The 12,260-nt window shown below is 48.7% G+C and overlaps 1 protein-coding gene across 1 annotated transcript in view; it reads right to left on the bottom strand.

Annotated features, from left to right (window-relative positions):
* Window positions 1–11,804, bottom strand: part of Slco2a1 (solute carrier organic anion transporter family member 2A1) — a 74,176-nt gene extending 62,372 nt beyond the window's left edge. Inside the window, exon 1 of the mRNA XM_055629846.1 lies at window positions 11,482–11,804. Within this exon, the coding sequence (XP_055485821.1) occupies window positions 11,482–11,577 (96 nt within the window). The 5' untranslated portion in view covers window positions 11,578–11,804. The remainder of the gene's footprint in view (window positions 1–11,481) is intronic.
* Window positions 11,805–12,260: the final 456 nt, after the last annotated feature.

Here is a 12,260-nt window from a genome sequence, read left to right as displayed (position 1 = left end):
TTGTTTTTTTTTTTTAAGCCATGAGCTGGCTCCATGTCCACACCGGCTCTAGATGTACTGCACTGGAGTGTGGCTCTTGGCTCAAGGCTAGAGAAGAGGGGATGTACATCCAGAGAAGGACAGGAGGAAGCTGGAGTTCCAGGACCACAGCTGACAATTCAGACTTAGAAAACAGCATTAGACAGTCGTCAGTGGCTCACTGCTCCTCCGGAGGAAGCCAGGCTGTAGTACAACTCTGGCTAAACTACTAGAGATTTATGAAGTGCAGTGCAGCTGTAAGGGGGAAAAATATCTCAAGACAGTATCCTCCAGAGAGCCCTAGTTTCAGCCCCAAACCTGGGTAAGTGACAGTCCCTATAGACTACCTCCCAATTTCCTCCATGACAAAATGTGAATTAATGGTCTGCCCTTCATAGGGAAAGAGCTACGTCAGTTATTGTTTTGGAAGGACCTATTTTTGTCCACATTATCTCTCTAAACTTGTACACAGTGTGTATGCTCCCAGGCAGGAAGCTCAAATACATTGATAATTACAGTCACAGCTGAATATCTGTCCAGTTTTTATGGTTCACCATGCACATGGTCCTAATTACATGAATACATTTTTGTGTGTGATTACGTGAAGGAAGTTTGTAGTTGCTACTAAGGACATGTTGGAACTGAGGGCAGTATTCAGAATGTTTGTGATTTAAAAATAACCAAGACTAAGCACAGTGCCTCACCACACTTAGAAGGCAGAGGCAGGAGGATTATTGCAAATTCAAGGTACACCTGGTTAATTTAGTGAATTCTAGGTAAGTCTGGACCACAGAGCAAGATTCTGCCACCCTCCCCCCCAAAAAAAAGCAAAAATGAAATTAAATTAGGCTAAAATATAGTACGAATAAGACAAACAGGTATGAATAATGCCAGCCCACTCCCTCTAAATTTTACATTCTTATGCGTTAAATATACACATAGGGTATATCCTAGTTAGCTTCCTCTATCAACCTGATAGACCCTAGTGTCATTTGAAAAAATCTCCGTTGAAGGAGTACCCAGATCAGAGTGGCCTGTGGATGGGCCTCCGAGAGACGGTCTTAGCTGAAGATTGATATGGAGGGCCTCACGTACTGTGAGTGCTGTCACCCCAAGGCAGGTGGGCCTGGGCTGTAGAAGAAAGCTAGCCTGTGAGTGAGCCAGAGAGCAAACCAGCAAGCAGTGTCCCTCCGTGACTGCTGCCTTTAGTTGCTGCCTTGACTTCCCTTACCGATGGGTTATGACCTGAAATCATATGATGAAATAAACTCTTTCCTCCCCAGGTTGCTTCCGGTCAGCGTGGTTTTTTTGTTTGTTTGTTTCGTTTTGTTTTTTAAATCAGAAAAGCAAGCTAGACTGGGTTAAATGAGGTCCTGATTTTCTAAGAGGTGAGTGGCCAAGAATGGAGGGGCTTCTGCAGGGCAGAGAAATGGAAGGCTGTGTGTGTGTGTGCGCACGCGCACGTGTGTGCATATGCAGAGTTTAGCTCAACATGGATCAAAAAAGCCCTGCTACCATCTGCAGGGCTTGCTGGTGATACAGTGAGGTAGGTCCTCATCCTTGAAACCACATGGACAAAGACAGGGACAACAGCAGATTTCTGCTTTTTGTTTGTTTGTTGAGACATTATTTTCCTATGTAGCCTTGGCTGAGATTTCTCCATCAGTTTATACATCACAGTCAATTACTGAAATTCAGTAATTCCCCAGACCAGGAAGCATCATCTTTCCATAGCTCATTCCATCCTTATTTGTACAGACTCTACACAATGGACTCGTCATGATCTGCAACAGATGCGGGAAGCTGGGGGGGGGGAAGGGCTTTTACCTGTATATGGGAGAGACTGCCACTCTGAAAACCCAGGATCTGGTCCATCACCAGCTCCTCTCTGGAAGCTTCCATGAGCTTCGGAGGTTCATTTCTAGCCAGGAACATCATCTCTGACCCTCCTCGCTGCCTCTGGCACCCCATAGAGGATAGAAGCTTGTTTTTGTAAATTATCCTTGTACGGGAGGCTGTAAGTTCACTAGCTTACTTCAATCTCCCTAGAACATTTCCAGTTTTAAAACGGAAAGTCCTGTGTCCCAGAGCAAATGGGGGCAGTTGTTGAGCCTGGGAGCCAGGGGAACTTACAGGCAATTTGTTTTCAGAAACTTTGGAGCCTCTTGGAGAACCGGACAGAACAGCAGTACCTAGCTAGAAAAAGGTCTCACCCACAATCAATCAATCAACTACAGACTCCTGGCTCACATCCCAGCTGTTGTCTCCATCTCCATGTGAGCCAAAGAAAAACAGAAAGTTTAAGAAAAAGAGGTTGGGGAGGATGTCAAGGTACAAGTGGGGAACAGCTTTTTTTGACCGAGAAAGTGGTTGATTGAGATCATTCTAGGGGTCTGTTTGGCAGCCAAAAGATATCAGGAAAATACTGTTGTTATTTCTACTGATAGGTATGAGAAACGATCTACCAATAAGTCCCTTCCCCCAAACCCAGGGGTCTCACCAAATTCGGTAACTTGCTTCTTTTCCAGAGTGCCCCACCAGATTCAGTTTAGGAATTTTCCCATAATTCCCATCCCAGTTAAACTGTCCAGAATCCTTCCCTCTGAGCCCACAAGCTGGCTGAGTGAGCTAACCAAATAAAGTAGCCCTCACCTGAGGTCTATCTGGGTGGTGTTTCCCAAACTTGGTGGGCTTCATCTGGGATCCTGAATTTGAGAGACACAAAACAGGTCCCTGGATGTAGCGATTACCCTAAGATTTGGGGAATAAGAACAAACTTATAGAAATAGATGTCTGTAAAACATAATATAAAGATCACTTGATTTTTCTGGCCCGAATCCCCAGATACGTTGGTCCTTTTGTCCTTCCCAGATGTGGAAGCCTATTTACTCCATTTAGAAGCCAGGGCCTTGAGATAGAGCATTTGACAAACATTAACTCTCAGGACCCTTCTGAAGACCTCTATACCAAGCCTCCTGGTGTTCTCCGCCAGCCCATATCCCAGGGAAATCGGGTGTAACAGTCCTCTGAAAACAAGCAGCTTGGCGAGAAGACTTCCAGGTTCCTCCAGGACCCAGATACTCATTAAATCTCTAAGGAGGTATCCTGGCTAGACTCATGTCAACCTGACACAGTAGAGTTATCTGAAAGGAGGGAACCTCAATTGAAAAAAAACAATGCCTCCAAAAGAGGCATTTCTTTACTTAGTGATTGATGGAGGAGGGCCCAGACCAGTGTGGGTGGTGCCATCCCTGGGCTGGTGGTCCTGGGTTCTATAAGAAAGCAGGCTGAGCAAGCCATGGGGAGCAAGGCAGTAAGCGGCACTCCTCCATAGCCTACTCATCAGCTCCTGCCTCCAGGTTCGTGCCCTGTTTGAGTTCCTGTCCTGACCTCCTTTGATGATGTACAGAAATATGGAAGTATAAGCCAAGTAAACACTTTTCTCCCCAACTTGCTTTTTGGTCATTACCGCCACAGAAACCCTGAGATGAGAGGGGAAAGTTTGCCACATCTCTGGTTGTGGAGGGCAGTGCTGGCAGTTAGCACCAAATACTGAACAGATCGAGTGTCCCAAGGGTCCCTCCCAAGCCCTCGGGTTCCCTTAGACTCCCTCGCTTCACCCTTAGACTGTGCCTGAGCCTCTTGGAAATACTGCTGAGCTTCACTACCCAGAATGCAAGGGGGCTGCCAACCCCCACAACATCAGCCCATCCCATCGCCCCCACAGTGAAGCCCAAGACGTCTGCCTTGGTTTCGCCCTCCACACCTGAACAGATTTAATCAACTTCCAACAGTAAGGCAGACCCAGGCTACCAAAGCACCCTGAGCCAAGGCAGCAGGGGAGACGAAGGGATCTCACTGCTTCCACTGGTTCCATAACCATTCTCCAAGCTCAGTGCGGCTCCAACTGGCCCTGCTCCTAGTCTCATCTCAGTCAGTAACTGCCAGTATGAGATGAGAATTTGAGACTGAGATCCCTGAGCCCAAGCCTGGCAGTCATGGATGAGAGAATCTAGAAGTCAGGGTCCCTGTGTGGTGACGGGAAGAAGCAGGCCTGGGAAGGGAGAGGCTGAGTGGGAATCCTGCTGTGCCAGTTACTCAGCATGTGGCCGTGCACGGTTCACTTTTTCCTCGCCTGTGAGATGGAGGTGTTGTGTTGACGCCTCTCTTTGGGGATGCCATTAGAATCAGAAAGGAATTCTTACTAATCATGTGTGTATATGTCTGTGTGCAGACATCTGTGTGCAAGGGCACATGCTTATACATGTGCAGCCTCTGTCTCCATCTTAGTTTTGAAACAGGGTCTCTCACTGAATCCGGAACTTAAAGATTCATCTGGGCTGGCTGGCCAGTGAGCCTCAGGAATTGTGCTTTCTCTGCCTTCTCAGCCCTGGCAGCCTGTGCCACTGCTCCCAGATTTTTACATGGGTTCTGGGGATCTGAACTCAGGTCCTCGTGCTTGCATGGCTAATACCTTACAGACTTACATCTCCCACAGAAAAGAGTTTAGAAGCACAGATCTAGAATTCCAAGGGGAGAAAGGCCTGCCAATCAGCTGAGACCAGAAGGCAAGCTGGAAGACACAGGTGCACGAGATCTCAGCCCCGTGATCAAAAGGGAACTTGAAAATCTGCCCTGAAACCATCCTAAAAGCAAAAGGGCAAGGGAAACACTGTGAGTTAGCAAGCTTGACGAGTACACCATTACAGGGTGACAGCAAAGCCCCACCCACTTCAAGCCTCACTCCACAGCTACGACTCTCAAGCTGTGGTAGCGGGAGAGCTGCAGTGAAATAGCAGTGAAACTGAATGAAGAACCAACAGACCTACGTGAGAATGGCCAACTCGCTTTTGACAGGAGTGCAGAGACAATTTAGGAGAGAAAGATGTGGTGTAAGAGCATCGAGAGATGAGGAAAACAAGACCTCGACCCAAGCCTCCCATCTACACAAAACGGAATAGATTTAAGAAGCCAAAGGCCTTATCCATTATGACACTGCCACTTCTCAAAATGGAATAGATTTAATCGCAAAACTGAAAGACTTTTGCAAGAAGATATAGGAGGGAAAAACACTCAGGAATGATGATTCAATGAAGGGTTCTTAGATGTAGCACCAAAAGAAGGATCCAAAACACGGAAAGCCCGATTAATGTAAGCCGGTCACGGCAGCACAAACTTGCTGCTTCAGCGATTCAGAGACAGAATCAAGAGGGTTGGGAGTTCCAGGCCAGGCTCAGCTATATAGTGAGCAGAGGGCAACCTGGCTTACATGAGATTAACAAAAACAAACAAAGGCAATGTTGGGGGTTGGTCTGGTGCTATGTATTCTAATGTTAATTGTTTTGCTGTCATTTACAAGCAGACACCTAAGTACCCAAAATGACATTTGAAACTCCTGCCTCCCAAATTATCCCTGGTTAAATAACAAAATTGCTGACACTGGGCTGAGCAGGGAGAGGGAGGTGGAACCAAGGTGTGAGGTTTGACGTGATTAGAGAGGAGAGAGATGCAGGAGGGAAGGAGGAAGGACGGATTCCAGAGAAGATACTAACTGCAAGTATTGGTGACTTTGGACGGTTGGAAGATAAGTTGATAGTAGGGGAGTAGGTTAAATTTCATGCTCAGCTCTGTGTTTAGCTTTTGAATAAATCATAGTCTCCATGTATGGTTATTTAGGGAAATTGCTGCTTAAGGAGTAACTAAGCTTTATTAATAATATGAATGAATATTGATTATTAATATTCATCAACAAGGCTGGGGTCGTGCACAGGAATAAACAAACGAACAAACAACAACCAAAAAAAAAAAAAAAAACCGTCTCAAACAATGTAAAAGTTGAGAGGCAATACCTGAGGTCCTTTGATTACTGTGTGTTCACACAAGAGCACATTTATGCACAGAAACTCACATAGGGAGACTGATCATTGGAATTCACCAAAATTAAGAATTTTCTCTATAAATCGCTTAAAATGATTTTGTTGTTGTTTTTGGTTTTTCAAGACAGGGCTTCTCTGTGTGTCCCTGGCTGTCCTGGATTCGCTTTGTAGACCAGGCTGGCCTCACAGCAATCCGCTTATCTCTGCCTCCCTGAGTGCTGGGATTACAGGCATGTACCTCTGCCCCTGGCTTTTAAATGGCTTTTTAAAAAGCCAGCCTACAGATTCAAAGACAAAATTTGCAGAACAAATGCCCAACAAAGGGCTTGTAGCTGGCCTACACAGAACTCTCAAAAGCACACAACACTAAAGCAACCGACGACAAGCTTGGCCAACAATCACGTGCAAAGAGGTTCAAGCTTGATCTCGCCGGCCGCGAGAAAAACACAAATCAAGACCAGGAGAGACGCCACTGCACAGCTGTTAGTTTTACAAAAAGGAGCGACAATACCAAATGCCCAACAACCTGCCGAGCAGCTGGACTAAGCATAGAGAGAGAGGATCGTTTCAGGAAATAGTTGGGGAGTTCCTTTTTCAAAGTATCATCGTCCAACGACCACACCACCCGGCAAAAGCTATGTCCACACAAGAGCCTGTACACACAATCACTCTTGCAGGTTTATCTGAACTAGGCCCAAGTGGGAAATAAGCCAAACGCCCTTCAGTAAATGAACATGTGTAAGTGATGTACATTACACCAACATCCTGGCATAGTACTCAGCAGTAAAGAGGAACCAACTCTCTCCCCATCTAACAGTTTAGATGGAATGGAACTCAAATGCATTATTCTGAGTGAAAACAGCTGATTTTCAAAAGGTCACCTGTTACATGACTTCATTCATAGAACATCCTTGAAGCAATACAATCAGAGAGACGGAGAAGAGATCAACGCTGGGGGTTAGGGGCAATGGTCAGAGGATGAGACCCTCAGCAAGTTGGCACAAGGGGATTCTTCGTGGGGTGGCAAACACTTCTATATCCTTAGGTGGGCGGTGTCCCCACAAATCTACATGTGATAAAAACAGTACAGGACTGTACTGTATGTGCACAGATAGCAATGTCAATTTCCTGCTTTTGATATCCTTTGTAATTCCCGTCGTTATGTAACATGGAACCCTGAGAGAAAGTGGGTGAAGGATACACAGGATCTCTAAGACCAGCTTTGCCATGAATCTGCCATCGTTTTGAACCGAAAACCATTTTCTAAAAGATTCTAAACCAGGGGGCTGGAGAGATGGCTCAGCGGTCAAGAGTACTGTCTGCTCTTCCAAAGGACCTGGGTTCAATTCCCAGCACCCACATGGCAGCTCACAACTGTCTGTAATGCTCAATTCTGCTGGATCTGACACCTTCACACTAATGCACATAAAATTAAATAAATTAAAAAAAAAGATTCTAAACCAATCAAGTTGTGTCTGGTACTAGCAACATCAGACTTTCTCATGAGGCCACAGTGAGGGACCCCCCAGTCTCATAGTGACAGCTACCTGTGTAAGTCCTGTGGGTGTGAAAAAGGGCAAACTCGCCCTCCCCACAATTTCATTACAGTATTCCTTGAGAAAACAGGGTACAAAGATAGTCTAAGAATAATAGAGAGCAACCCTCTACCCTGACACAGGGTTCTCCGGGGAACCCAGGAATGCCCCTAGCCTCTGATTCTCCCCAGGTTTGCCCTCTTGATGTCCCTCCCACAGCCCTACCCCTGGGACTGTGCACATAACAGATGCACTGTGAAGCCAGACAGAGAGGCTGTCAGGAGGTGGTTAAAACCACGGCACAGGACAAAGCCATGCAAGGGTGGGAAGAGGGAGAAGGAGGAGAGTGGAGTCAGAGGCTTCTGACCTTCAGAAGGTGAGGAGAAGCCTGCCCACCCATCCCAACATCACAGCCTTGGGTCTCCTAGCATGGAAACAGAAACAGTCATGTCACAATCTGGAAAAATGAAAGGGACTCCTCCACCTTCAGAAATGCAACTTGTTCTCATTTGTTCTGTGTTGGGAGGAAAAAAGCTACGGAGGGCTTAGCTCATCATCCCAGAGAAGATCCCAGCGTTCTATTACCGGAGCAGCCACCAATCCCGGTCTTTCCTTTTCCATTCCTCCACCTGATAAACTTGGCAAGATGGCTGTCTGAGAACAGAACACTGCTCTGAATGCTAGAGAAATGCGCCCCCTGGAGGGAACTGGACGCACCTTCGTTTGCTGTTTTCCTGGGGGTAGATTAGATTGCGGACTTGCTGCCTTAGATTCTGGAAACCCAGAATCATGTGTGTGCATGTGTACACAAGATGCCTCCCCAGGGTTTAGGGTCAAAGGCCTCTGAAGTAACAGACTCAGATAAGAGCAAGGTACTTTCCCTCCATTGGTGATCCCAGGCCACTCAAACCAAACCATGAGGTTGACCCTTCATTTCCCCTCTTCTCACAGTTCTTTCGCTGGGGTTGGGGTGCACCTTCACCCCCACTGAATGTGGCTTTTCCTCAAGTTTGGCAGCGCTCGCCAACAGACCCCTCCCACTATAAAATAACCTCAATCTAGCCCCAAAAGGGTGCTTCAGTATAGGGAGCTTCAGATCTATCTGAGGCCACCAGAAGCCTCCTGCCAACATCTTCCCACCCCGGGATCTACAAGGGAACCTGTTTTTAATTTGGAGTCCTGAGGCTGGACTATGCCAGTTGACAGCGATTGTTTGAGCAAGTTCTGGGATTCCTAAAAATCTTCTTGCCAGATGTCTCCTGCAGGAGGTATGAAAATTTACCCCAAAGAGCTTTGGGCGGTAGCTCAGTGGTAGAAGGCTTTCTTGTACATGGCTCTGGATTCAGCTTTCAGCACCACAAAACAAACAGAAACAAAACCCTTCCCAAGGGATGAGGTGATAGCCCAACTTATAAGATCCCAGGTCCACCCTTGGCACCTGTGTAATAACAGCATTGTCTAAGGCCGGAGTGCTTTTGATTCTAGCACTAGGTAGACAGGAGGAGGCCCTGAGGCTTGCTGGCCAGCCAGCCGAGCCTAATCAGTGAGCTTCAAGTCTGTTCAGACCCTTTCTCAAGGGAGACGGAAGGTGTTCCTGAGGCTGACATTGTAGCTTTTCCTCTGGTCCCCACATATCTGTGTATGTGGGTCCGCTTGTGTATACGTGTGCCCCCGGGCAAGCACACACACATACGTGCAACATACACACACACATGCACACACGCACATAGGACACGTACTATATAAAAAATATTCTCTTGCTGGTTGGTGGTGGTGAACTCCAGAGGCAGAGGCACAGGCAGATCTCTGAGTCTGGGGCCAGTCTGGCCCACTCCCCCCCCTCTCCGTGCTGGGACCCCATCTGGCCTGCAAGCTATGGGGCTGCAGAGGGAACCAGGGCCTTCTGTAAGCCGGGCTGGCATTGAAACAAGAGCTCCTAAGTGACACAGGAATGCACAGTCCTGTTTATGGAGGGTTCCTGCATGATCCAGGAAGTGAGCAGCTGGGACGGGCCGTGGACCTGAATCCTCTGACTTTGCTCCTTCCCTGAACCACGAGCAACATGCGTTTACGGCAACATCCGCTCTTGATAGTCCATCCTGGTGACAAAGATTCTAGCAAAATGACAAGTCCTTGGGCTGGATAGCTCTGGTCACCTTCCCCCATGTCACTTGCGCCACCTTTCCCCTACTGGGAAAATGTAAGGCAGTCAACCTGTTAGCAAGAGGAGGAAATCTCCTTCAAACAGCACAGCCCCAGGCCATCTCGTCACCAGGAAGGAGCTAGGACTCTCCCCTCTAGGTCCACTCGGGGTCTCCTGGAGGAACCTGACTTTGATTTATAGTGGAGCCAAGGTGGAGTCTCTCCAAACTGCCCGCCATCTGATACTTGTCATCCACCAACCGAGATGCTGCTTTAAAAGAATCAAGAAGAACTCCTGCCTGAAAAGAGCTCTTAAACTCCGTTCAGAGGCCAGCTGGCCTGGGTCCAAGTCTCAGGCATGAATCTTGGGCATATGAACATGGTTTTTATCTTACTTTAATATGTTTTTAGAGAAATGGCTGCCATCCACTTCTTTCTAGAGATTGAAGGTAGCTCTATGTGGTACCGCTTCATTCTTATCACCCTTACTGTCAAGAATCCTGGGACAGCTACCTCTCCTGCCTAAGAAAGCCCTCCCTCCCATCCTGCCATAACCCATTCCTTTGAGATCACCCATCCCTTGCACACACCCTTTCCTTCTAATTCCTAGGTTAAAAAGGAATCTCCACAATTCTCCAGATCCCTCTAAACTGGTAGAACCAAAGTGATCCATGGTGTTCCATTCAGGTCTGGCTAAAGCGGGAGAGATCTGAGGGCTGTTTTCAGTTATCTCCAATTTTCTGTGCTGGTAATATTCCAATAGAAGAAAGACGCAACCTTTTAAAACTGTGATGGGGTGGGGGTGGGGATGCGAGAAGCAGGAATCCCCAGAAGGAACTGCAGTTCCACCAGTAACAACCTGAAGTAAACCATGTAGGTGGCATCCTCTCAGACCTCTGACTCTCTTTCTGTTAGACGCAGATAACCTGCCCACACTGCCCCAATGCTTTCATGCCAGGTCTGGGCACCCCGTACTTGTAGCACTCGTTGCTTCTAAGGTAGGAATGTGGGAAATAATCTCTCAGCATCATTCTCTTGCCTGACCTCAAGGCTCTGTAGCTTCCTACTTTCCACAGAATCATCTAGCCCCTCCCAGGAGGTACCGTCTTCAGGAACCTCTCCCCTAAATGCCGTGAGCTAGCATTCAACCATCCCAGGTTCCCCTATACCCATGGAAAAGTGGACCCCACTTCTGACTCTTATCAAAGAAGGCATTCTCATCCTAACAGTTTTCAATACCCCCTTTTTTTTCTTCCCTAATTACCCATAACTCTCAAGGCACAGGTACCTCCTGTGACCTTTCTTAATAAACCTCAAGCGACCGCTGTTTCCTTGAGGCCATTTCCAGACCAGAGAATAGGGGAAATTCTCAAAACTGGTGGGAGCCTTGCGGCCAGATAGCAATACTACCGTCAAGATGAAAATCCAGCCACAGAATGCAGGCTTCTTGCCATCCACCCGGGACCACCTGCGTGCATGCTTGCGCGCGTGCGCGCGTGCATTCTGACTTGCAGCATCTCAGGGAGCCTACAGCCTGTTGCCCACAGGGTGCCAGCCAAGCTCGTCTGCATCCACTCATCAAGACAGAGCATACCCACAGCAGAGACCCAAAAGACTTCACTGGAGGTCTTCGTTCTCCGTGGAAGAACAGGACAGCTCCCTCTGTGAGAAGGTACATCTATTCCGGTTATTGTACCCACGAGAGTGTACACACACACACACACACACACACACACACACACACACACATTGAGAGAGAGAAAGAGACTGACTCTTACACCCCAGCTAGGCCCCAAGTATGTGGCACCAGACAGAGAAAGGAGCCTGGTGTATGCACCCGAGCTCCCGGACTGTCCTCATCGACTTTTGGGTTGCATTGCAGCCTTGCCACTCCCGGGAACTCTACTCACCTTAATGTTGCTGAAGATCGAGCGAGAGCAGCCTGTGGCTGGGACCGAGGAGGTGCCGCTGCCCTGGCGCGCTCCGGGATTGGGCAGGAGTCCCATGGTGACAGTGGCGTTGTCCCCTGGCCGGGCCGTGGCGGCGATAAGCAGGACTCTGGCTCTTCGGGGCTGCAGGCGTGGATAGCCCGGCGATGAGGAGCGTGGCGCGGAGATTGAGCCAGGGAGTGAGCGCCCAGAAGTTTTTATAAGTGGCGGCCGATGATGAAATGCGCTCTCCCTCCTCCCTCTCTTCCTCGGGTGTCAGAGGTGCTGCAAGCCCCCGCCCAGCCGCTGCCGCCTCCTCGGGCAGGTGTCTTGGGCCGTGGCGTCTCGGCTGCGGAAGCCCAGAGGCTCTGGGACTCGACCCGGGTGAACCCTGGCTGCCTAGGCGGTGGCGTGCCGGGGAGACAGCGCGCTCCCGTGGCAAGGGGCGGCTGCGGATGGAGGAGACAGGAGGCTGCAGGCCAGTGCAGAGACCTGGAACTTAGTGGGGCAGAGTGTGGGCGTGGCACTAAGGAAGGGGTGGGGAGCTGGAGGGGACTAGAGGGGCGCCGGTCTCAGGGCGGTGGAAGGGAATGGAAGAGTCTCACTGGCTCTTGGGGTCCCGGCTCTGCGAGTCTGCACTCGTCCGCAAACCTGGGCCCTCGGTTCCGGTGATGGCTCTGAGACTCGCTGACCAAATTCTGTTTGTGCTGAGGACTGATTTATATTTAAACTGCTCTTTGCGCTGCTGCAGAGGAGGGTGG

Source organism: Psammomys obesus, unplaced genomic scaffold (genome assembly GCF_907164565.1).
Source record: "Psammomys obesus unplaced genomic scaffold, mPsaObe1.curated_primary_1811, whole genome shotgun sequence".
Lineage (NCBI taxonomy): Eukaryota > Metazoa > Chordata > Mammalia > Rodentia > Muridae > Psammomys > Psammomys obesus.
Note: the sequence above shows the minus strand (reverse complement) of the source record. Positions and strands in the feature narration are given on the sequence as shown.